At 42.5% G+C, this 26,797-nt stretch overlaps 1 protein-coding gene across 1 annotated transcript in view; it reads left to right on the forward strand.

Annotated features, from left to right (window-relative positions):
• MYH15 (myosin heavy chain 15) overlaps positions 1–26,797 on the forward strand; it is a 181,044-nt gene that overhangs the window by 146,984 nt on the left and 7,263 nt on the right. Inside the window, exons 36-42 of the mRNA XM_037732018.1 lie at positions 2,344–2,536; positions 2,754–2,957; positions 7,729–7,854; positions 9,972–10,142; positions 13,273–13,377; positions 17,433–17,528; positions 18,468–18,602. Of these exons, the coding sequence (XP_037587946.1) occupies positions 2,344–2,536; positions 2,754–2,957; positions 7,729–7,854; positions 9,972–10,142; positions 13,273–13,377; positions 17,433–17,528; positions 18,468–18,602 (1,030 nt within the window). The remainder of the gene's footprint in view (positions 1–2,343; positions 2,537–2,753; positions 2,958–7,728; positions 7,855–9,971; positions 10,143–13,272; positions 13,378–17,432; positions 17,529–18,467; positions 18,603–26,797) is intronic.

Genomic DNA, 26,797 nt, shown 5'->3' on the forward strand with positions numbered 1-26,797 from the left:
TCCCATTGGATTAGGGCCTCATTCTAACAGTCTCATTTAATCTTAATTACAACTTTAAAGGCCCTATCTCCAAATATCACATTCTGAAGTCTTGGGGGTTAGGACAAGAACATATGAATTTTGGGAGGGACACATAATACAGTCCCTAAAAGTCCATATGAACTTATGTACTAGGATCCCTATAGAATTCTGATCTGGAAGCCAAACAAAAGCCCAGAGCCTAAGGATAGGCATGAGATACCAACCTCAGCTTGTGAGGACCAGGAAGAGGGGGCTGGCAGAGGACAGGTGCTCACACTGGGCTCTGGAGCCAGACAGAGTTAATTTCTATACATTTCCATAATTGCTTTGAGGCCTCCCTCACCGACGGGCAGAATGGGGGTCATGAAAAGTAGCACCTCCACCTGTCAATCAACTTCAAACTCTGACCCCTCTCCTCCCCCTGTAGGCCATATGCCTTCTTATTTATTTATTTATTTATTTAGAGACAGATTCCCACTCTGTCGCCCAGGCTGGAGTGCAATGGTGCGAACTCAGCTTACTGCAACCTCTGCCTCCTGGGTTCAAGTGATTCTCCTGACTCAGCCTCTCAAGTAGTTAGACTACAGGCACCCGCCACCACACCCAACTAACTTTTGTATTTTTCGTAGAGATAGGATTTCACCCTGTTGGCCAGGCTGGTCTCAAACTCCTGACCTTAAGTGATCTGTCTGCCTTGGCCTCCCAACGTGCTGGGATTATAGGCGTGGGCCACCGTGCCCAGCCTGTATGCCTTCTTGATTGACCTTGCAGAGCTCAGGACTGGTTTGATGACAATTCAACTTGGAATGTAATTCTGATCTAATCTAATTTGTGCAGATAGACTCTATGAGAAAGAAGAATAGAAAGGCTTTTGCCTCCTCTATTCTCTATTATCTGTCCAGCACCAGCTCCCTGTTTCATGATTTGGGCTTAACAGGGCATGTGTTAATTACAGCAGTTAAACTGTCCTAACCACCAAATCCTGATGACTTAAGCAGAAGTTGATTTTTGCCTATGTCTGAGTCCAATGTGAGGTAGGCTGAAGAGTGGGCCGATAACATTCAAAGTCATTAAAAGACCCAGGTTCTTTCCATTTTGTGATTTCATGACCTTCCACATGTGGCCATCAAGTTTGGTAAAAATGGGGAAGGGTGAGTGCAGGATCTCACAAGTGAACGTGTCTTATGGGCCAGCCCTGGCATGGTGAACTGCATTACTGCCCACAGTGCACTTACCAGAGTCCAGTCACGTGGTCTCAAACTACAAACAGTTTGGGAAATAAAAGTTCCTATGGTTTCCCCAAATTTGTTGTTTTCTATTGCCATCCTAAACACATAGCTATTGTTCTTCTGTCACTTTGCAAACATGTTTTTAGTTCTAGTTTTAATATAAAGTGTTAAAGTAATTCAATATCACACAATTGGTTTTCTCGGCCAATCCTTGGGTATACTCTGAAACTCCTAGAGAAAGATAATCATTTTATTCTAGGAGAGTTGTGTCTCCAGGCTATTATAGCAGTATTGCTGCATCTCAGGAATTGTTCTAACCTGAGTGACTTTTTCCTGCTTTATTCAGGTATTTTTCACCATTGAAAGTAGTTTAAATATTATGGCTGTCTGAAAGAGCTTCCTTCCTTCATCCTTAGCCGTCCAAGGAAACCCAGGTGCTTGCCCTAGACCATCCTTTAGGGAATCTCAGATAAAACTAAAGCTTCCCCACAGGAACCTTGAAAAGCTTCTGGTATTCTCCTGGATTCTTCAGGGAATTTGGTCTGAAAACCTTACTTAGTCCATTATGGTGGACATACACTCACTAACCTAACTTCGCATTCTCTCTGTTTTAAAATGAAAACCCGCCGGGCGCGGTGGCTCAAGCCTGTAATCCCAGCACTTTGGGAGGCTGAGGCGGGTGGATCACGAGGTCAAGAGATCGAGACCATCCTGGTCAACATGGTGAAACCCCGTCTCTACTAAAAATACAAAAAATTAGCTGGACATGGTGGTGCGTGCCGGTAATCCCAGCTACTCAGGAGGCTGAGGCAGGACAATTGCCTGAACCCAGGAGGCTGAGGTTGCGGTGAGCCGAGATCGCGCCATTGCACTCCAGCCTGGGTAACATGAGTGAAACTCTGTCTCAAAAAAAAAAAAAAAAAAAAAAAAAAAAGAAAAAAAAGAAAACCCTTACATTCATTTTTTTAGTTACTTAAAATTTTTCTCGGATTTGAATTTTTTGTCTGTTTCTTGTACTGTTTTAAACCTAGCAGGTAAATTTCATTAATTTGTGGGTGTCATTTCCCCCACTCCAAATGTTATTTCAAATTAGGAGGAAACAGCAGTGTACCATTGACCACCTGCAGTCTAGTCTGGATTCTGAAGCTAAGAGCAGAGTTGAGGCAACCCGGATCAAGAAGAAGATGGAAGACGACCTCAATGAGATGGAACTCCAGCTTTGCTGTGCCAACCGGCAGGTGTTAGAGGCAACCAAATCCCTGGGCCAGCTTCAGATTCAAATCAAGGTATTTTAAAGCTGTAAGATGGGGTAGAGAGGGGTGGAAAATGTTTCTGATTGTGTTCAGCAATACAGATGAGGACAACAAATCTAATCTTGCCAGAGAGAAGGAGCATGCTTGTGTCCAAATACGTGAAACTATGGTCAGAGCACAAATGCATAGGTGCATAGTCCATGTTGAACTTAGAGGGATCTGTGCTCCACACCCATCTTTTCTCTCCCAGGACCTTCAAATGCAGCTGGATGACAGCACACAACTGAACAGTGATCTGAAGGAGCAGGTGGCTATGGCTGAGCGGCGCAACTCTCTTCTTCAGTCTGAACTAGAGGAACTAAGGTCCTTGCAAGAGCAGACAGAGCGTGGCTGCAGGCTGTCAGAACGAGAGCTCCTGGAAGCAACAGAAAAAATCAGTCTTTTCTACACCCAGGTGGGACCCATGTACTCTCCCTATTACCTGGGCCAGTTGGCTTTCTCAGTCAATCCTTGCGTGTACTCTGAAACTGCTAAAGAAAGATAACCATTTTATTCTAGCAGAGTTGTATCTCCAGGCCATGGTCCCCACGCTTGGGGCAGCCTTGGACCATGTACAGCTGCCTTGTGAAGTCTTGGATGTGCCTGTGAAGCACAGGGACAGCCTGCGCAGCAGAGCCTTGGTCATACTCTTCGTTTGCTCTCAAGTGTATTCGTTCCTTCAGGCTGCCATAACAAAGTACCACAAACAGGGTGGCATAAAACAACACAAGTTTATTTTCTCACATTCCTGGAGGTTGGAAGCCTGCAGTCAAAGCGTCAGCAGGGCCATGCTCCCTCTGAAACCTGTAAGGAAATCCTCCCTTGCCCCTTCCTAGCTTCTGGTGGTTTCCTGGCTATCTTTGGCATTCCTTGGCTTGTGGATGCATCCGTCCACTTCTTCACCTTCACGTGGTGTTCTCCCTGTGTCTTCACAGCATCTTCACTCTGCAAGGGTCTGTCACTGTCCAAATCACCACTTTTTATAGGGATACCAGTCATTTGATTAAGGTCCAACCTAGTGGCCTCATTTTAACTAATTTACCCCCCGCCTCCTTTTTTCCCAGCTTCCTTTTAAACAAAGTAAGACCCTATTTCCAAATAAGGTCACATTCTGAGAAATTGGGGGTTAGGACTTCAACATACCTTTTTTGTGTGTGAGAGACAAAATTCAACCCATAACGATAAGCCTTGTGCCAGAAGAGTGGATTTTCAGGGCATCCATCACCAGGATGCTGGATGTCCTTAATGTTCCAGAACCAGTCAGTCCTGCTCCTGGTTCTCCTGCTCCCACTAAGCCACGTGCTTCCCCAGCATCCCAGGATAAAAAGAATGTTGCTGCCTTGGAGCCAGGAGGGCTCTAACAATTCTGAGTGGCAGCTGACATATGACAAGCTGTCCAGACTCTGGCTTCTAATGGAAGGTTATGTAAGTGACATGAAGTAAGAATCCTTAGATCCTTCTTCTCCTAGAATCAGAAGAAGCCATAGTTACTAGGACAAGCATCTATAGTAAGTGGGTTGTGTGGTAAGTGTTTATAGGGCACCCCCCCGATAACCTGGACAGGTTTGCATGGTATAGATACAGAATGTCTCCACTGTCCTTAAAAAGTGAAGATCAAAGTAAACAATTGTAGCAAGCTTTTTTTTTTTTTTTTTTTTTTTTTTTTTTTTTTTTTTTTTTTTTTTTTTTTTTTTTTTTTTTTTTTTTTTTTTTTTGCAGTTTCAGATTGGATTTTTAAAAATATATTTATCGTGTTTTAGGTTTGGGGGTACATGTGAAGAACATGCAAGATTGTTGCATAGGTACACACACGGCAATGTGGTTTGCTGCCTTCCTACCCATCACCTAGTACACTTTTAAGAGTATAATGATCGAGCAAGCACACACCTACGGAAAGCCCTCCCTGACAATCCAAGAATTAGGTAGATGCACAGTATGTTTCATCTGAGTCATGAAGGACGTGTAAGAAGCTAGCCAGGTAGAGAGAAAAGTCAAGGCAGAGGCATGGGGGTGGGGAGAAGCAGTTTGGGATTCTACGGGAAATTCACATGCTGGAGGATAGGGTGGGTAGCCAGAAGGAGCAGAACTCATGCTGAGACAGGTACGGCCAGGCCACCAGGGACCCTGAACCTGAGACTGATGGAGTTTGAATTTTATCTTGCAGCCCATGGAGGCCTGCTGGAGAATTTTGAGTAGCTAAGAGTGAAGTTAATCTGATTTGCATTTTAGGAAGTTTTACTCTGGTGATTATTGTGAAGGACGGATTAAAGCGCCTAGGGGCAGAACTGCTGCACTCTGGGGCATTTAGAAACATCCGTGGGATCATTTTGGTTGCCACAATGACTGGGAAGTACCACTGGCATTTAGTGAGCAGGGTCCAGAGATACCAAAACCGCTTCAAGGTGAAGGATAATCCCAAGGAACTGCCCCTTCCAGAATGCCAATTGTCTTCCCACTGAAAAATACCGGATAAAAGAATGTATAAACCAGAAATGTGGCTGCTGAAAGATGTTGTAATTAGTTTGTGCCTACAGTTTGACTTCTGTGTCCATGCATATGGCACAATCCCATCTGGGTACCATGTAGTATAGAACAGATAGTCTGTAGGTTATATGTAATTCCCAACAGGCTAACTCAAACATTGTTTTTCTCCTTCAAGAAAGTTTATCTAAATACAATGAGTTGGATTCTTACAAAATGGATTACATACTTTTTAAAAAAGTAAGTCATCCACTGTCTAGAGCAGGGCTCCCCAACCCCTGGGCCACAGGCCAGTACAGGTCTGGGGCCTGTTAAGAACTGGACTGCACAGCAGGAGGTGAGCTGCAGGGAGTGAGCTCTGCCTCCTGTCAGATCAGCAGAAGCACTAGATTCTCATAGGAGCACAAAGGCTACTGTGAACTGCTCCTATAAGGGATCTAGGTTGCATGCTCCTTATGAGGATCTGATGCCTGATGACCTGAGGTGGTACAGTTTCATCCTGAATCCATCCCCTACCCAATCCCCCTACCTAGTCTGTGGAAAAATTTTCTTCCATGAAACCAAAAGACTTGGGGGTCGCTGGTCTATAGCACTTAATTGCTATTGGTAACAAATCATTTGCCATGCATATCGTATATGATAATGCACCACTGGGATCCAATATGATGCTAAGTCACTAGCTTAGAGAGAGATGAGAGTCAGCTAGAGAAAAATCAGGCATAGAGAGGAGAGGATTTGGGGAAGAAGAAAATTAGGCAATAGAGACCTGGTGGCTAGGGCAGAGTTCCTGAAACTTGATGTGTACATATAAGAATCCCTAAAATAAAAATGTAAATTTTCAGATCTCACCCTAGATCCACTAAATCTGAAGCTGTGCAGTGGGACCTAGAAAGTGAACAAGTTCTCAGGTGCTACTGCTCATACAAAGACTACCCTTTGCCCAGCACTGGTCTAGGTGATATTATGTTATTCACAAGGATCTCTCCCCAGCCTAAACCATGCTGGGGCACCTTCCTGCTACTAGAACATTATCAAGCAAAACACACTGATCCTTTTAGGGAGCTTTCTTAGCTACCTCCTGCATTTCCACACCTCTAGCCTAGAACCAACATATGAGGCTAAACTTATCTTTGATTACAAGTGCCTTTTTCAGACCTGAGCTGTGACAATCTAGATTCCCTTTCGGCAATACACCCCCGAACTCCCCTTTTCCAAAATAACTAACTAACTAACTAAATAAATAAATAATAAATCAAATAAATAAATTAGATGGTAATTCAGTTTGCAGAGATTGAAACCCTTATCTCCCTAGCAAATTTTAAATGATTCTATGTACAAACAAATTAGTATTTGTACTTGTGTCTTCCTCTGCAAAGAATAGTTTCTATGTGGTCTATGTTGTAAGCATCCAGAAAACACTGCAAGAAAATACAACTTATTTTCACCCCATCTCTCAGGCCATGGCAGTGGAAACCATGGAGGTATACAGGGCCTGGCTCTCCGTAAGGACAAAGGATGGGGGTCTCAATAAAAATTCATCATGCCATAGAGAAAGTGGGGTAGATGGGACCAGTGATGCTGGAATGTCATATAATTTATTTTATTTTTGTGTTTTTCTTATTTTTTTGAGATGGAGTCTCCCTTTGTCACTCAGGTTGGAGTGCAATGGTGCAATCTCGGCTCAAGCAATCCTTCCACCTCGGCCTCCCGAGCAACTGGGACCACAGGTGTGCACCACCACACCTGGCTATTTTTAGCAAAAGTTTTGGTAGAGATGGGACTTTGCCATGTTGCCCAGGCTGGTCTCAAACTCCTGAGCTCAGGATATTTACCCACTTTATCCTCCCAAAGTGCTGGGATTACAGGCATGCGCCACCATACCCGGCTTGGAATATCCTTCTATTTCCAAGTTTTTATCCTGCTACAGAGAAAGGCACTAGCTGGAGGCAAGTGAATGTGAAATGGATAAAGTGAAAGGAGGAATAAAAAATAGAAAGCCTATGTTTTTTATATACACTGTGAGTTTTCACACTCTCAGAAAAGCTGGGCTTCAAACACAGACTGAATAACAGCAAAAGGATATTTGGCCTCTAGTGTCACAACTCAGGAAGGAAAGAATTAGGGCAGCACCAACCACAGAACACAGAATCCTCCGTTGTAACGAGGGTTCCTAAGGGCTGGAGGAAGGGGCTCCTTCTGAACCAGTTTCCTCACCTCCTCTCTGTAAAGGAAGAAAGGAAGGGAAGTAGGTAAAGAGGAGGCATTTTTTTGTTTGTTTCTGGAGCAGTATGCTGGGAGTTATGATTTTCATTCCCAACCTCTCCTCCTCAGATATCTGCAGTTTACCCCAACTTCTGCTCCAGAACACTTGTTTCTACCACATCCAAATGGCAGAGAAACATTTCCTCAACCCGTTGAAAACCAAACACATGTTTTGAGCTTGTAGGTTATCTAGATACCCTTCCTCCCTTCAGATTCAGGCTGCCACCTCTTTAATCCTGAACCTGCAATGGGTGAAATCCCTTCCATTCAAGTTTGATGGCAAAAGCCTTTAGGGATTGGAAGCATTGTGTAAGTGAATATGGCTGACTATAATAAAATTTGCTTCTGGTCAGAGCTGACTCCCATTGCATGCTCTGAACAGACCAGCTCGCATTTGCATTGCTGATTTTTACTTGCCTAATAGGAATGCTGTTTTTCTTTAGAACACAAGCCTCCTCAGCCAGAAGAAGAAACTGGAGGCTGACGTTTCCCGGATGCAGAAAGAAACTGAAGAGATGGTGCAGGAGTGTCAAAATGCAGAAGAGAAGGCCAAGAAGGCAGCCATTGAGGTGGGTCCATTGACTGCCTACTCAGTCCTGTCTCCCAGAGTTCACTGACACAGTGGCCAAGGGGCGGGTGCACATCTGCAGCCAAAAGGTATTCCACTGATACCCCATACAGCCAAGAGGAGGTAAGCTGACCTCTCTGCGTCTCTGTTCTCATTTTGAAAAATTAGGCCAATTAGCTCCTCCCCACCAATGTACTATGGTGATGAAAAGGAGCAGCTGAATTGCTATAAGCAAAACCATATAAAAGCAGGAGTCTTCTTTTATTTCGGCTAAGCCACTTTTCATTTGTGAATCAATATATCTAGTGTCTAGAGACAATTATTTATGTGTTTTCTTACAAATAGCTATTTTTCCTGGGGTCTATAACAGTTTTATGATGATGATTTGGAAAGAATGCTTAATTCACTTATTTTTTTACAACCTGTACTACTGCTTGAAGAGCAAAATCAGGTTAGTAAAAAAGAGTTTCAGGGCTGCTGTACTTTCTTTATTTTCCAGTTGTTGATGGCAGTGATTTTCCTAAATGACATTGAGCTCAGAGCTGGCTGCCAGCTTTGGTGCACCTTTGTGGGGACTGAAAAAAGGCCACCCTCTGGGCACCCCCTGTGGGCAGATGCAGCACTTCTCTCAAAGGGCATGGTTAGCAGAAGGTACCACTGGGCAAAATATATTTGTGGAGGGGGGAGGTTTGTGTGTGGCGGATACAGCTTTGAAGGTCCCAGAGCTTGGAGGGTGGGGCTCAGGTTTGGTTTCTGTCTCTGCTCACCCTTTCTCCATCAAGGGCTTTTGTTCAGCCCATCAAATGCACAACCACAAGCAACAGCCCTGATCCTGCCACATGAAGGGAAGCAGATCACCCCACTAAACTGGGAGACAGGACATTTGCTTACATTTTACATTAGTCATTTTAAAATTCAAAGGAGGTGAAGAGCTTGTGTCTACATTTGCTCAAGTTATTCAGCACTTGGGGAACTAAACAAACCATTGCACCAAATCCCAACCACCTAATCATTGTAGAATCCGGCCCCCTCTAAGAATGACAGTCATGCCTGTCACTCAGCCATTTTGATACAAAATGGCTGATATTCTGCCTTGATACAAGGCAGATATTCTGATCTCTGATGAAAATGAGGTATATAAATGCTTGAAGATGTTTGACGGCCAAGGGAGAAAACAATATGTGTAACATTTATGAAAATCCACACAGGTAGAAAGGAATAAAAAGAGCTTCTGCTCCTGTTTGATAAATTTATGCAATCATACATTGTGAAGACGCTGTCCGCTTAATCTTGCCTAGATAACATTTTCTTGACTGTTGAAAAGTGAACTCATCTCTTACCCCTACCCTGCAAACCTCCCACAGTTTAGCTCTAAGACCCAACCCCACATCACAGAATGTAATGCTTTCTTTGCCCTCACCATCTGCGTAGAAGTCTCACACTTAAATTCTGCAGATGGTTGGTAACCTGATAGACAGAAAAGCTTTGTCTGTGAGAGCCATGCTCTTACATTAAATGCACCTAGAGATTCTCAAAACACTTCTTAATGATTGCATCGAGACACCAAGCCCTCGTACACATAGCCAAAGCCAAGAGTAGGCTTCACAATTAACCTTTTTCATGCCATATTATTGGCAGTGACAGCATCTGTTACTGCCAAATTCCTGGAGCCAAACTTGTTTGTGTAGTGAATCACAGAATTACAGAAGTGAGATGTGAAGGATTTTTGTAGGCACTTTCTCCATACCTTTGCTGGTGCATTAACATGATGCCAGTACTTTATTAAATAATAAATCGTCCCAGTGCTTCATTCAGTTTCAGTTGGTTGTCTTTCTTTTATTACAGCTGTTGTGTGATAATGTTCATATGGTTCTTCATCTTTGGTCTGTTTCTACCACTCCTTACCCTGTTCTCTCCTGTAGCTACTGCTGTCTCTATTGCCTTATTGTTAACAAAGGGGTCAAGGGTGGTAGCGGTTAGGGAGATTATCATGGGAAAAGATCACATATACAGAGGCAAGGCGTGGCAGCCAGTAAGACCAGGAACTGAAGATCATGGGTAAAAGTGTTAAGATCAATTGATTGCTGAACTAGCTCAGTCCCTTTTATACCCTCCTAGGCAGCAAACTTGTCAGAAGAACTGAAGAAGAAGCAAGACACCATTGCCTACTTGGAAAGGATGAGAGAAAATATGGAGCAGACAATTACAGACTTAAAAAAAAGGCTGGCGGAAGCCGAACAGACGGCCCTGATGGGGAGTAGAAAGCAAATTCAGAAACTAGAATCCAGGGTAAGATTTTGGGTAATCATGAGAGCTTGACAGCCCCCAATTCAAGGGCTCTTTGCCCTGGAATGTGACACCATATTCACCCCCCAAGACATATATCCTTTATCACTTTTGCTTCAGCACTTTCAGACGTTTAAGAGTGTTAGATCTCAATATATGCCTTTATTCTTTGCTTGACTTTGGGTAAGCACATAGGACTTCCCTTGGACTAGATGAAATCTGCTTTCCCTCTTGCTAAGTGACAATACAGCCTTTCCTGCTCACCTCACCAGAGCCAGGCTCTCACTCCAGGGCTACCTGCTGTTTCCAAACACACCCCTGACAGTCTTGCTTCTCTGCCTTAGCTCCTGTTATTTTTTCTGCAGAGAATGCCCGTTTTCTGACAGCCAGATAAAGGAGAGGGAAAACAACTACATCAATGACCAAGAAAGACTCAGAGAAGATACAGTAAGGACTGACAGAAAGGAGGTAGCGTCTGCCTTCAGGGAGCTTAAAAACAAGTAGTAACTTATCTTGAAAATAAGATTTGTAAAATTATTGAATCAATTTTAATGACTACATACAGGGCATATGATAAATGCTACGAGAATGGAAAGAATATTCAACTAGGATTCGATTGTTCAAAAGAGCCTCTGAAAAATAAACTATCACCTTTGCACATTTATGGTATATCCATACAATGGGATACCAACGTCCATTTCAGGTACCACCATATAGTCATACTGATTAAAAAGCGAGGGCAGTGTAGAAAGTGTATACCCTTTTTTTCAAGAAAGCAGGGGAATATGAAGGTGTACACATTTGCTTATATTTTCAAAATGAAATGGTAACAGGATAAATTACAAAATAAAAATAGCTATATAAGAGGATAACACATAGATGACAATTGGACCTTCCTAATGTACCTTGTTGTTTTAATTGGAAAATCATATAAATCATTTGCATATTTTTTATTTAACAAGTTTAAAAAAACTCAGCAGTTCTAAAATTTTAACACCAGTGGAGGCAAATGAAGTTAACTATATATAAAGTTGGGGGCACTAAACATACGCATGTAAGAATTATTCTCAGTGACTTTTAAACATAGTGTTTTGTTCTTATATCCCTCAATGTAAGGACAAAATTACAAAAGAATGACAAAAAGCATGCATTTATAACTTCAAAATACCAACATTTAATTGCCATTAGCAGTAAAACTATGGTTTATCCAATGACATATATAAGAACCAAGATTTTAGCGAGAAAAGGCATATAGGTATAAAATTTTAAAAAGTATGCATTATTCCCCTAAAAAATACATGAAAATGGTTTTTTCAACTCAATTTTAAGATTGCAGGATTTTATTTTCAATTGCTGTTTATTCACTATTAAAAACTAGAACCAGTGATAACTCAGTAGCAACAACCAGCAATGAGCTACTTAATATCAGATAATACTAAGGAATTATGGTTAATATATATTTTTTTGAGATGGAGTTTTGCTCTTTGTCCAGGCTTGGGTGCAGTGGCACGATCTCGGCTCACCACAACCTCTGCCTCCTGGGTTCAAGCAATTCTCCTCCCTCAGCCTTCCGAGTAGCTGGGATTACAGGCATGCACCACCACGCCTGGCTAATTTTATATTTTTAGTAGAGATGGGGTTTCTCCATGTTGGTCAGGCTGGTCTCAAACTCCCAACCTCAAGTGATCTGCCTACCTCAGTCTCCAAAGTGCTGGGATTACAGGTGTGAGCCATTGCTCTCAGCCTAATATTCTTAAAGATGCAACCATAGTACCACCATAACCTGTTTGAATGATATCAAATAGTATTTACAGGTGGAATTACATGATGTGTGGGATTTGCTTTAGTAAAGCAGTTTTTTTTCCCCAAGGCGTTTTAATCACTTTTTTAAATCCCCCAAAATTCTTAACAAGTGCTTAAAAGTAGAGGGGCCTATATTAGCTCACATCCCGACAGACAAAACTGTCAAGTTCCTATATGACAGGTGCCGGAAGACTGCTTTAAATGGGCTTCATCCACAGGGAAGTCGCACACTTGCTCCCGTCTCTTCATGTTGCACGTCTCTGGGGAGGTACAGGAGGGAAGAATGGCTGCAGTGGGGAGTAAGAGGTGAGGTCAGATGTGCTAGGCACATGGGTGCCTCAGGGCACTGGCCTTCCTGTCCTCAGGAAGGCCTTTTGCAGAAGGTGGCATTGGAGTCAAGGAGAAAGCAGGAAAAAAGCTCCCCAGGCACAGGAGCAGGCCAACATCAGCTCCCTACCTGTTCCCCTGCATTATTTCTCTCTGTGGCACTTATCCCCAACAAACATAGCCTACATTTTACTTTGTTTTGTCTGTCTGCTTCCCCTCATTAGAATGTATGCTAATTCAGGGAAGAGATTTTTGTCTGTTTTGTTCACTGCTATATTCCTAGCACTGGGGTGTGGTATGTAGTAGGCACCTGCGTTGAATGAATGTTACGTTAAGCTCGTTTGTGTGACTATATAAGGCTGCAGGCAGTTCACCTGTATGATAGCTTTCCCACAAAGCAGGACTGCAGGGCTATGGGTGACATGTCTGTGAGATAAACTCAGCATCTGATTTCTTTTTTTTTTGAATTAGGTAGAATTTTTAATTGCTGATATTCTTTTACCAATCAAAATTGCCTTATTTCTTCTAAAATGCACAGACCTTAAAGAAGCATTGTGCCACAGTTTAGTTGGTGGAGTTTTTTTCTTTTTTCTTTTTTTTTTTTTTTGAGAGTCAGAGCTGAACGTAGGGAAAGCAGCTTAAGATTAGGTAGTATGTTGACCTAATCCTCAAGTGGACTGCACATTGCTTACCCTCTATACTTACATATACATTCATACATACACTTTGGGTGTGATTTTGTAATTCAAGAAGCTTCTCATGTCTATGTGAATGAGCCTTTCACATATTTCAGAGTCTAAGCAGTTTTTTTATGAACGCATAAACGATCTCACTTTTGTTGAGAGTTTTCCCAGAGACATTGCCCTGTTTGAGCACTACCAGAAACAGAGTGTAAACATGTTCCCTTGACTACTTTGCTGTATTTCAATTGATGGTGCCAACTGGCAAATAGAATACCAGCCTTGCTGGCAGCGTGTGGTCTGAGGTCACGTTTTGGTTGCAGGTTCATGAACTGGAAGGTGAACTGGAGGGTGAAATCCGTCGCAGTGCAGAGGCCCAGAGGGGAGCCCGCAGACTAGAGCGATGCATCAAAGAGCTGACCTATCAGGTACTCCGGGAAACCCTCCCGTTTGTCTGGCTGGGCGCTACCCTGCAGAAACGTACTCCTTCAAGCCTGAAATGGCCTTCTGGGACTCCTACCGTTCTCTCTTCATCTTTGTTCTTGCTCAGCAGTAGACACTGACTCACCCTCCCAGAGCTCCTGTGCTATTAGTGGTTTGGATCGGTCTCTTTTCAGAGCTCTCAGGAAATAAAATGTGAGTGGCAAGTTGCAATTAGAAGTGAAAAGCTATTTATACCATCTGTATTTTTTCACACATAGTGTTTGCAGTGCTTTCATAAAGAAGCCTTCCTGTGAGTGGCTGAGTGAGAACAATGTGTAAATGAAGTTAATGGCAGAGGCCTGGGGTGGCTACCCAGCTGGCAGGTTACATGGGATGCTGACTAAATTGGAGTGGGGGGCATTTCTACTCCTATTTTCTGGTTGCACAAACACTCAAGGCCACTGAGGACACTGTTGCTGGTGCCAGGTGGAAAGAAAATACCACAGAGAGACCTCTGAAGTTTTCTTAGTCTAACCTGTTGACTACCACTGGTCTCAAGCAGATAATTGAAAAGAGGGGGGCAGACTTCTTATAAGTAACTAACGCATTTCTAAAGTAAAAATATCATCTGCATTTTCACTTTCAACCATTGCTTCCCTTTTCTTTCTAATTCAGTCGACATAGGTTCTCTGATGGCAGGGACATGCATTGTTCTCCCCGCTAGGGTCTGGCATCTGCCTGTCACACAGTAGATGCCTGATTTCCATTGTTGAACACAGATGCTAGAAGTCACTTTCCAGCCCTCTCACACTGCACATGATAGCTTATTCCAATACAGAGGCAAATTCATTTTAGGCACCCATTTTTACAGCTTCTTTGACAATACCAATGAAAGATCTGCCAGTCTTGATTCTGGTTCCTGAGGCTGGGTTGTTAAAGATGTCAAAGTCTTCTTCCCTTGCAGCAGAAAGGATAGATAAGAAGGCACGGCACTTCAGAAGCATCATCTTGGGCTAATTAAGATGAAATGAGCTACTCGCACAGCTCTTTTATTACAAAGTGGCTCCTTTTGTAAGATGAGTTAGTCTGACACTTCTTTAGACCATGCTACGTATATCAAAGCCAGTGGGGAGTGGGCCCATGGTATGTGTGGCTAAGTAAGTAAACACCTTGGGAACATAAAGGATTGCAATTCTACTTTTCTTTTGAGGAGGGTAGAGAGGCCACCCATGTTGATGGAGTGAAATACTGCTTTCACGTCTGGCCTTTTCTTCTTTTTTCCCATCGATTATTAATATTGTTTTATTCTTTAAACAACTTCATTATAGAACAAAAAAAATCAAGGTTATATTTTTTTGGTTTTCATTGTCCCATGGAATGCATTCTTGTTCTATCGTGTCTTACTTTTGTTTCTTCATTGTAATAATCATAGCATTTCTCATGTACTAGTATGAGGTACATTTATTAATTTCTTCCAAGTGTTTGCACAGTGCTTAGATCGGCCTCTTTTCTGCCACCAAATCAGCTAATATCTATTCGGCTAAACCCTCTAAGTTTAAAGAGACATTAGAGGACACTCCATATTTCCTGTTACTTGGTTTTGAAATGTTCAAGGTTAATGCTGAGTCAATTCAATCATCAAAATAACCACCAGGACAAGGAGACAGGGTGTTTTATGAAAGCCCATTCCTAGGTGCAATTAAAAATGTCATTTTGAAAGGGACACAACTAAGATTTTCTTAGGAAAAGTCCTCTGGGAAGATTCTACTGCTGGAAAGGAGTCAAGTGTGACCCCACTCCATGGCAGTTCTATGGCTGATCCACACGCAGCATTTACCCACTCTTTTGTATCCCCCTAGCATTTGGAAACCTATTTTCCTCTCTCTAGCCCCTAGAAAAATGTGCTACAAAGCAGAACATAAGATTAAGAACTTGCAATTACCATAGAACGTCAAGATCGTTCCTCTGCCCCTCACTCTCCACCCACCTGCTCGGTTCTGCCATCAACTGCCTCCTTCATCCAGAAATCTGTGTAGATAACATTTAATCTTTACACATCTAGTCAAGAATACAGTATCATTTTTAGGGACAAGGAAATACAATTTGGTTAACTTGTTGTGTTGAGAGTGTTCTCTCGGAACCAAATGCCAGGATAGAGTGAGATGTACAAGAGATCTGTTAGAAGTGACATCTATGAAAGATGAAGATGCAAGCAAGCGGGATGGGGCAGAGAGGTAGAAGGCCAGGCTGAGGGAGGAAGAGGAGATGGGAAGAGCCTCAGACTGTAGCGCAGCTCTGGGCAAGTCTCCAGCACAAAGATTGCCCAGAAAGGACTCCCATGTTGGACAGAAATGGCCAGACTCTGGTGACTCCACTATGACCAGCTATTGCCTGGGGGTTGCCTGGGAAGTGTGTGGCCTCAGTGCTAATGCTGTGGCAGGTCCCAAAGGCACTGCAGTTGGAGGTTATCAGGTAACTGCACTTCTCACAGCTGAATGGCAAGTTATTTTCTTAACGGGAAATCTAGGAAGTGCATAGCCGTGACCTCAGTTACTCAATGCCCCAGAGCTGAGATGGGAACCTAGGTCTAACATCAATGGCCTTGCCCTCCCAAGTGGGACGAAGGTCAGTAACGTCAGCAAACATTTCTAGCGTTTTTCAGTTTTCTTCTCTGTGGCCTCCTTTGCTACCAATTTGCTCTCCTCTCAGTAAACTGATTATTGGCAATTAAACCTGTATTGATTTTAGAATTTACTGTAAGCAAATAATGCTATGAATCTTTGAATTTTATAAACCTAACAAGTTGAGGGATAGGCAGATAAAAACAAAGAAGGGGTTTTATTTGAACCAGACTTGTCTCAGTTCCCCAACTAGGTTCTTTTATATATATTCATCTCTGCCTCCCAATGCTTAAAACTAGTAATTATTAATATCTACTTTCATGTGGTACTTTAAGGTGGTGGGGGGTGCATTCCAGATGATGAGAACAGCTTGGCTAAACCTAAGGAGGACAGAATAAGCAGGAGCTCTGGGGAAGCAGGGGAATGTGACCTGGTTGGAGTGGGTTCGTGGTGCTCGGGGAATGAAAGGTAAATAGGGGGAACACGAAAGCGCCAAAAAAGTTGATATCTGAGGGAATAGGTCAAAGGGAGCCAGAAAAAAATTTAAGCAGCAGAAGTAGATCTTTCTTGATTGAATCAGCTTCTCAACCCTGAGCAAACTGAGATATTTTCTTCCTTTGAAAAGTTCAATAGTGCTAACATGGCAATACTCTAGTTAAAGGGGCGTGAGGAAAGAGGGCGCAGGCAGAGCCCCTATGTACCTGCCTGCATCCATCCTCCTTTCTCCCTGCAATACCAAAGGCTCTGTGGGGCACAGCTGAGAAACAGTAAGCCACCAGACTTCCTTTCTCCCGCCCAAGGCTGGATTGTAATTGAGGCAGTAGGAATGGGCACACCAAGCTTCCCACAGTTTGTGGAATCTTCTTTGCTGTCTCTGCTGATGCCTGCATCAGAATTGTTCCATTACGCAAAGCCAAGAGTCAATTAGGAAGTTTAAAGGAATAGTTGTTTTGAATGAGCAATTGTTTTTCAGTTTTGAATATGTGGCTTTTATAACAATGCAGTTCATTCCTGCTAAATATATAGTTTTTTATTTAGCTATAGGTAAAGCTATAGCTGTTCTCATCTGGAATACACTCCCCCACCACCTTAAAGTACAATATAGCGGTAGATAATTAATTACTCATTTTAAGTATGCAGATATAGCTTCAGGCAGATGTAGCTTAGTTGAGCTGGAAAGACTGAAGACCAAAACAGAGCCTAACGGTTTTAACTCCTATTTCAACAAAGGTTGGTGGATCAGGACAAATGACTCTTAGTGCTGACAGTTCTATTTATTAATTTCTTGGAACTTGGGTGAGTTAAACCCATTTTTAAAATCACAACTCTGAGATGAAGTTTAATAAAGTTCCCTAACCCTTATTTCCTCATGAGGCTATCCCAATGTAGACAGCTGGATCTTCTGAATCACCTTCCCATACATGCCTTATGCATTGCAGGCAGAGGAAGACAAGAAGAATCTGAGCAGGATGCAAATTCAGATGGATACACTTCAGCTGAAAGTACAAAATTACAAGCAGCAAGTCCAGGTGGCGGTGAGTGCCTGGGGAAGTTGGAGCGTCATGGATTTCCCAGCGTTGTTTTGATTAAGGGAGGTCTGTGGCCCTGAGCTAAGCAAGCAGCTTGTCAGAGGGCCAGCTCAGCTTAGAGTCTGCTCATTCTCATTTTTTTCCTTAAGTTAGAATTCTCACCCGTGGCAATAATGTGTATGGCTTTTCCCTCCAGGAAGCCAGAGCTTTCTCCTTTACCTTTGTGGTTTCACCCAAACAGGTACACTGCAAGAAATAAGCCATATAAAAGCAGGGTGTCTTGTAGGGAAGGCAGTTTTTGGCAAGGTAGTCCACCCTGGGGCCTCCCTCACCGCAAAACCTTGGGTAAACATAAACATGGGTCACAGTATTTGTTCTTGATGATCCTGGATATGGTTGTGGACAAAACCCATAAATTGAAATGTACTTGCCATTCCTGGATCAGTATCCATAACTACAGAGAATTGATAAGTGCCATATATATTGATCTATCCCTAGTTTTAACTCTTGAGTCATTTTAATTATTTCAGTGATTTGGCCTAAAACACTACTTGTTCTAGCCCAAGGTCCAATCAATAATTACCTGTTGACCCATATAATTTTAAAGACAAGCCCTCTCTACTCAGAGGTAGAATAGGATGTTAAACTGATGACAAAACAAACAACTGTGGTTATTCCAGCACATTTTCCTTCTGTGAGAGCTCTGCTGTATCCAGTTGATGGAAAGTGCCAACTAAGTTTTGAATTTCCAGGGAACAAAAGTTATAAAAAAATGGATCTTATATCTGCTAGAAAGTCTGAATCCCAATATATCATACCAAAAAAAGATATCTCATTCCATACTGAGAAGTTTAGATTCTTTTCACATTATTCAGCTTTCTCATGTCAGAACAGAAAAAAAAAACTGACTAGATAGGCATTGAGATTTCTTTATTATTTTTATAGGAAGCACAAGCCAATCAATACCTATCCAAGTACAAGAAGCAGCAACATGAGTTGAATGAAGTGAAGGAAAGGGCAGAGGTGGCAGAATCTCAAGTCAATAAACTCAAGATTAAAGCAAGAGAGTTTGGAAAAAAGGTATGGCCGGTGTTCAACTCTAAGTCTTAAATCATGTTTGTTTAGGGCTGATGTCCTTGCATGGACGAGAATTTTTTTTCCTGCAAATATTTTTATATATATAACTTTCGATTCTGGGGTACATGTGCAGATCATGCAGAATTGTCGCATAGGTACATACATGGCAATGTGGTTTGGTGCCTCCATCCCCCTGTCACCTATATCTGGCATTTCTCCCCATGTTATCCCTCCCCAACCTCTCTGCCCCACACTGTCCCTCCCCTATTTCCCCCCAACAGACCCCAGTGTGTGATGCTTCCCTCCCTGTGTCCATGTGTTCTCATTCTTCAACACCCGCCTATGAGTGAGAACATGTGGTGTTTGATTATCTGTTCTTATGTCGGTTTGTTGAGAATGATGGTTTCCAGATTCATCCATGTCCCTATGAAGGACATGAACTCATCGTTTTTTATGGCTGCATAGTATTCCATGGTGTATATGTGCCACATTTTCACTGTCCAGTCTGTCATTGATGGGCATTTGGGTTGGTTCCAGGTCTTTGCTATTGTAAACAATGCCGCAATGAACATACGTGTGCATGTGACTTTAAAATAGAACGATTTATAATCCTTTGGCTATATACACAGTAATGGGATTGCTGGGTCAAATGGAATTTCCATTTCTAGATCCTTGAGGAATTGCCACACTTTCTTCCACAATGGTTGAACGAATTTACACTCCCACCAACAGTGTAAAAGTGTTCCTATTTCTCCACGTCCTCTCCGGCCTCTGTTGTCTCCAGATTTTTTAATGATCACCATTCTAACTGGTGTGCGATGGCATCTCAATGTGGTTATGATTTGCATTTATCTAATGACCAGTGATGATGAGCATTTTTTCATATGTTTGTTGGCCTCATATGTCTTCTTTCGAAAAGTATCTGTTCCTGTCCTTCACCCACTTTTGAATGGGTTTGTTTGTAAATCTGTTTTAGTTCTTTATAGATTCTGGATATTAGCCCTTTGTCAGATGGGTAGATTGCAAAAATTTTTTCCCATTCTGTTGGTTGTTGGTTCACTCTAATGACTGTTTCTTTTGCTGTACAGAAGTTCTGCAATTTAATTAGATCCCATTTGTCTATTTTGGCTTTTGTTGCCAATGCTTTTGGTGTTTTGGTCATGAAGTCCTTGCCTATGCATATGTCCTGAATAGTTTTGCCTAAATTTTCTTCTAGGATTTTTCTGGTGTTAGATCTTATGTTTAAGTCTTTAATCCATCTGGAGTTAATTTTAGTATAAGGTGTCAGGAAGGGATCCAGTTTTTGCTTTCTGCACATGGCTAGCCAGTTATCCCAACACCATTTATTAAACAGGGAATCCTTTCCCCATCGCTTGTTTTTGTGAGGTTTGTCAAAGATCAGATGGTTGTAGATCTGTTGTATTGCCTCCAAGGCCTCTGTTCTGTTTCATTGGTCTATATCTCTGTTTTAATACCAGTACCAAGCTGTTTTGATTACTGTAGGCTTGTAGTATAGTTTGAAGTCAGGTAGCATGATGCCTACAGCTTTGTTCTTTTTGCTTAGGATTCTTTTGGCTATGTGGGCTCTCTTTTGGTTCCATATGAAGTTTAAGGTGGTTTTTTCCAGTTCTGTGAAGAGGGTCATAGGTAGCTTGTTGGGGATACTGTTGAATCTCTAAATTACTTTGGACAGTATGGCCATTTTCACAATATTGATTCTTCTTAACCATGAGCATGGAATGTTCTTCCATGTGTTTGTGTCCTCTCTTATTTCCTTGAACAGTGGTTGATAGTTCTCATTGAAGAAGTCCTTTGTTAGTTGTGTTCCTAGGTATTTTATTCTTTTTGTAGTAATTGTGAATGGGATTTCTTTTTCCCATTCCCAATGGGATTTGGCTTGGTTCTTGATTTGGTTCTGTTTTAGTCTGTTATTGGTATATAGGCATGCTTGTGATTTTTGCACATTGATTTTGTATCCTGAGACTTTGCTGAAGTTGCTTATCAGTTTCAGGAGATTTTTGGGCTGAGAAGATGGGGTCTTCTAAATATACAATCATGTTGTCTGCAAATAGAGACAGTTTGACTTCCTCCTTTCCTAATTGAATACCCTTTATTTCTTTTTCTTGCCTGATTGCTCTGGCTAGAACTTCCAATACTATATTCAACATGAGTGGTAAGAGAGGTCATCCTTGTCTAGTGCCAGATTTCAAAGGGAATGCTTCCAGTTTTTGCCCATTCAGTGTGATATTGGCTGTGGGTTTGTTGTAAATAGATTTTATTATTTTGGGACGCATTCTGTCAATACCTAGTTTATTGAGGGTTTTTAGCATAAAGGGCTGTTGAATTTTGTCAAAGGTCTTCTCTGCATCTATTGAGATGATCATGTGATTTTTGTCTTTGGTTCTGTTTATTTGGTGGATTACGTTTATACACTTGCGTATATTGAACAAGCCTTGCATTCCTGGGATGAAGCCTACTTGATTGTCATCGGTAAGCTGTTTGATGTGCTGTTGCAATCCATTTGCCAGTATTTTATTGAAGATTTTTGCATTGATGTTCATCATGGATATTGGCCTGAAGTTTTCTTTTCTTGTTGAGTCTCTGCCGGATTTTGGTATCAGGATGATGTTGGCCTCATAAAATGATTTGAGAAGGATTCCCTGTTTTTGGATTGTTTGAAATAGTTTCAGAAGGAGTGGTACCAGCTCCTCTTTGTATGTCTGGTAGAATTTGGCTGTGAACCCATCTGGACCTGGACTTTATTTAGTTGGTAGACTATTAATTGTTGCCTCAACTACAGCCTTTGTTATTGGTCTATTCGGGGTTTTGACTTCTTTCTGGTTTAGGCTTCGGAGGATGCAAGTGTCTAGGATTTATCCATTTCTTTCAGGTTTACTGGTTTTTGTGCATAGAGTTGTTTGTAGTAATCTCTGATGGTAGTCTGTATTTATTTGAGATCAGTGGTGATATCCCCTTTATTGTTTTTTATTGCATCTATTTGATTTTTCTTTCTTGTCTTTTTTATTAATCTGGCTAGTGGTGTATTTTGTTGATCTTTTTGAAAAACCAACTCCTGGATTTACTGATTTTTTGAAGGTTTTTTTTGTGTCTCTGTCTCTAGTTCTGCTCTGATCTTAGTTATTTCTTGTCTTCTGCTAGGTTTTGAGTTTTTTTGATCTTGCTCTTCTAGCTCTTTCAATTTTGATGATAGGATGTCAATTTTAGAACTTTACTTCTCATGTGGGCATTTATTGCTATAAATTTTCCTCTAGAGACTGCTTTAAATGTGTCCCAGAGATTGTGGTATGTTGTGTCTTCATTCTCGTTGGTTTCAAAGAACATCTTTATTTCTGCCTTCATTTCATTGTTTATCCAGTCAATGTTCAAGAGCCAGTTGTTCAGTTTCCATGAAGCTGTGCAGTTCTGAGTTAGTTTCTGAATTCTGAGTTCTAACTTGATTGCACTGTGGTCTGAGAGACTGTTTGTTATGATTTCTGTTCTTTTACATTTGATGAGGAGTGATTTACTTCCAATTATGTGGTGAATTTTAGAGTAGGCGTGATGTGGTGCTGAGAAGAATGTATATTCTGTGGATTTGGGGTGGAGAGTTCTGTAAACATCTATTAGGTTTGCTTGTTCCAGGTCTGAGTTCGAGTCCTGGATGTCCTTGTTAATTTTCTGCCTTGTTGATCTAATATTGACAGTGTAGTGTTAAAGTCTCTTACTATTATTGAGTGGGAGTCTAATTCTCTTTGTAAGTCATTAAGAACTTGCCTTATGTATCTGCATGCTCCTGTATTGGGTGTGTATATATTTAGGACCGTTAGCTCTTCTTGTTGTATTGATCCTTTTACCATTATGTAATGTCCTTCTTTTGATCTTTGTTGGTTTAAAGTCTATTTTATCAGAGATGAGAATTGCAACTCTTGCTTTTTTTGCTCTCCATTTACTTGGTAAATCTTCCTCCAACCTTTTATTTTGAGCCTTTGTGTATCCTTGCATGTGAGATGGGTTTCCTAGATACAGCACACTGATGAGTTTTGGCTTTTTAACCAATTTGCCAGTCTATGTCTTTTGATTGGGGCATTTAGCCTACTTACATTTAGGGTTAATATTGTTATGTGTGGATTTGATCCTGCCATTTTGATGCTAGCTGGTTGTTTTGCCTGTTAGTTGGTGCAGTTTCTTCATTGTGTCGATGCTCTTTACCATTTGATAGGTTTTTGGAGTGGGTTGTACTGGTTGTTCCTTTCTATGTTTAGTGTTTCTTTCAGGAGCTCTTGTAAAGCATGCCTGGTGGTGATGAAATCTCTGAGTAATTGCTTCTTGGTAAAGGGTTTTATTTCTCCTTCACTTATGAAGCTTAGTTTGGCTGGATATGAAATTCTAGGTTGAAAGCTCTTTTCTTTAAGGATGTTGAATATTGGCCCCCACTCTCTTCTGGTTTGTACGGTTTCTGCAGAGAAATCTGCTGTGAGTCTGATGGGCTTCCTTTTGTGGGCAACCTGATCTTTCTCTCTGGCTGCCCTTAGAATTTCTCCTTCATTTCGACCCTGGTGAATCTGATGATTATGTGCCTCGGGGTTGCTCTTCTTAAGGAATATCTATGTGGTATTCTCTGTATTTCCTGGACTTCAATATTGGTCTGCCTTGTTAGGTTAGGGAAGTTCTGGATAATATCCTGAAGAGTGTTCTCCAGCTTGGATTCATTCTATCCATCACATTCAGGTACACCTACATTTGATAGGTACCTATCAAATGTAGGTGTACCTGAATGTGATGGAGAGAATTGCCTTCTCATTTTATTTCATTGAGTTGATTGTCAGTCTGTGATATCCTTTCTTCTGTATAGTCAATTTGGCTATTGAAACTTGTGTATGCTTCATGAAGTTCTCATGTTGTGTTTTTCAGCTCCATCAATTCATTTATATTCCTCTCTAAGCCGTTTATTCTCATTAGCATTTCATGAAACCTTTTTTCAAGTTTCTTAGTTTCTTTGCATTGGGTTAGAACATGTTCTTTTAGTTCAGAGAAGTTTGTTATTACCCACCTTCTGAAGCCTATTTCTGTCATTCTCCATCCAGCTTTGTTCGCTTCCTGGTGAGGAGCTGTGTTCCCTTGGAGGAGGAGAGGCATTCTGGTTTTTGGTGTTTTCATCCTTTTTGCTCTGCTTTCTTCTCATCTTTGTGGATTTATCTACCTGTGGTCATTGTAGTTGGTGACTTTCAGATGGGGTCTCTGAGTGGACATCCTTTTTGTTGATGTTGAAATTATTTCTTTCTGTTTCTTGGTTTTGCTTCTAATTGTCAGGCCCCTCTGCTGTAGGCCTGCTGGTGGTCCATTCCAGACCCTGCTTGCCTGGGGGTCACCCGTAGGGGCTGCAGACCAGTAAGGGTTGCTACCAGTTTCTCTTCTGTTATCTTCACCCTAGAAGGGCACCCACCAGATATCACTATGAGCTCTCGTTTATGAGGTGTTTCTTTGGATATACAGGGGTCAGGGAGCTGCTAGAGGAGACAGTCTGTCGCTTATAGGAGTTCAAGTGCTGAGCGGGGAGCTCCATTGTTCTCTTCAGAGCTTCTGGGAAGGTACATTTAAGTCTGCTGCAGTGGAACTCATAAATGCCTTTTTCCCCAGGTGCTCTGTCCTGGGAAGGTGGGGCTTTATTTATAAGTTCCTGACATGTTGCTGCCTTTTTTCAGAGATGCCCTGCCCAGCAAGCTGGTAGTCTAGCCACAGTCTGCCAGCAGAGGCATTACTGAGTTGCTGCCAGCTCTGCCAAGCTGCTATGTGAACTTCCTGTTAGAACTGCCTTGGTAATGGTAGTCTGCCTCAGTAAAGGCAGGCTGCCTTGGTAGTGGTGGACTGCCTCGGTAGTGGCGGACTGCCTTGGTAGTGGCGGACTGCCTCGGTAATGGCTGATGCCCTTCCCCCACACCAAGCAGGACTGTCCTGGGTCCAGCTGTGCTTGCTGCGAAACTCTCAATCCAGAGCATTTCAGATTGCTGGTCTTTGTATGGGGTGGGACCCACTGAGCCAGATCACCTGGCTCCCTGTTTCAGCCCCCTTTTTTTCCATTGAATGGGTAGCTCTGTATCCCAGGCATTCCAGGAGCCTATTGAAACAGCTGCCCGGATTTGTGCAAGTTTTGTGCAGAGACCGGCAGCACCGGCTGAAATAGCTGTGCTGGAAACTCATGGTGCTTTTCAGCTGGCATCTCATGGTCTGTGGGCAGTAAAATCTTGTTTGGCAATGCAGTGATCACTCACCCTCTGCATTCTTCTCGCTGGGAACTGCACTCCAGAGCTGTTCCTATTTGGCCATCTTGGATCTCCTCCCCATCTTTAAAAGCTTTTAAAAGATAAGAACAGGATAGATCCAGGATGGTTGTTTAGGAATAGCTCAGGATTGCAGCTCCCAGTGAAAGCACAGAGGGTGAGTGGACACCACATTTTTATTGCCCACAGACCAGGAGATTCCCAGGTGGAGGAGCCCCACGGGTTGCCAGTGCAGCTGTTTTGGCCGGGCATGGCTGTTTTGGTCAGTGCGGCTGCTTTGCCTACATCCTAGTGCAGCGGTTCTCCATACAAAATACACTGATCCGGGTGCCCTTTTAGCTGGCGATTGAAGCCCCAGGAAATTGCCCATTCATCTGATTAAAAAGGGGACTGAACAGGGAGCCAGGCCAGGAAATTCCTGGGCAAAAAAAGCTCCACGAACCTCAGCACCGCTGTTTAAGCCGGTGCAGTGAGTCACTGCATGGGAAATCACACAGATCCCGGTGCCTTTTCAACAGGCAACTGGAACACCTGGGAGAGAGTCAATCGTTCAACAACAACAAAAAAAGGCTCTGAGGCAGGGAGCCAGGTGATCAGGCTCGGCTGGTCCCACCCCCACAAAAGAACAACAATCAGAAACTCTCTGGATTGAGAGTTTCACAGCAAGTGCAGCTGAATCTGGGACGGTCCACCTCTGTGGCAGAGGGGCATCTGCCATTACCGAGACACTCCACCACTACAGAGGTAGTCCGCCATCGCTGAGGCAGCCTGTCATTGCTAAGGCAACCTGCCATTGCTGAGGCAGCCTGCCATTGCCAAGGCAACCTACCATGACAGAGAGAGTCTGCCATTACAGAGGTGGGCCACCATTGCCGAGGCAGTTCTAACTATACCCATATAAACAGGACTGCAGGGAAGTTCACACAGCAGCTGGGCGGAGGCCACAGCAGCTCAGCAAAGCCTCTGAAGGCAGACAGTGACTAGGCTGCCTACTTGCTGGGCAGGGCAGCCCTGAAAAAAAAGGCAGCAGCACAACAGAAACTCATAAATAAAGCCCTAACTCCCTGGGACAGAGCACCCAGGAACAAAAAGCAGTTTATGAGTTCTGCTGCAGCAGACCTAAACGTACCTGCCCAGCAGCTCTGAATGAACAATGGAGCTCACAGCTAAGCACTTGCACTCCTATAAAGGACAGGCTGTCTCCTCAAGCAGCTCCCTGACCCCTGTATATCCAAAGAGTCACCCCATAAAGGAGAGATCAGACTGACATTTGGTGGGTATCCTTCTGGGACAAAGATAGCAGAAGAAGAAACTGGTAGCAACCCTTACTGCTCTGCAGCTGCTGCAGATGGTCCCCAGGCAAGGAGGGCCTGGAGTGGACCTCAGCAGTCCTACAGCAGAGGGGCCAGACTGTTAGAAGGAAAACTAAGAAACAGAAATAACTTCATCATCAACAAACAGAACGTCCACTCAGAGATCCAATCTGGAAGACAGCAACTACAAAGACGACAGGTGGATAAATCCACAAAGATGGGAAGAAACCAGTGCAAAAAGGATGAAAACACCCAAAACCAGGACATCTCTCTTCCTACAAGGGATCACAACTCCTCACCAGCAAGGAAACAAGGCTGGATGGAGAATGAGTGTGATGAAATGACAGAATCAAGCTTCAGAAGGTGGGTAGTAAGAAACTTCTGTGAGCTAAAAGAACATGTTCTAACCCAATGCAAAAAAACTAAGAACCTTGAAAAAAGACTTGACGAAATGCTAACGAGAATGGACAACTTAGAAAGGAATATAAGTGAATTGATGGAGCTGAAAAACACCACACGAGAACGTCGCAAAGCATGCACAGTTTCAACAGCCTAATTGACCAAGCAGAAGAAAGGATATCAGAGGTCAAACATCAACTCAATGAAA

Source organism: Cebus imitator, unplaced genomic scaffold, assembly GCF_001604975.1.
Source record: "Cebus imitator isolate Cc_AM_T3 unplaced genomic scaffold, Cebus_imitator-1.0 Scaffold439, whole genome shotgun sequence".
NCBI classification, from domain to species: Eukaryota; Metazoa; Chordata; class Mammalia; order Primates; family Cebidae; genus Cebus; species Cebus imitator.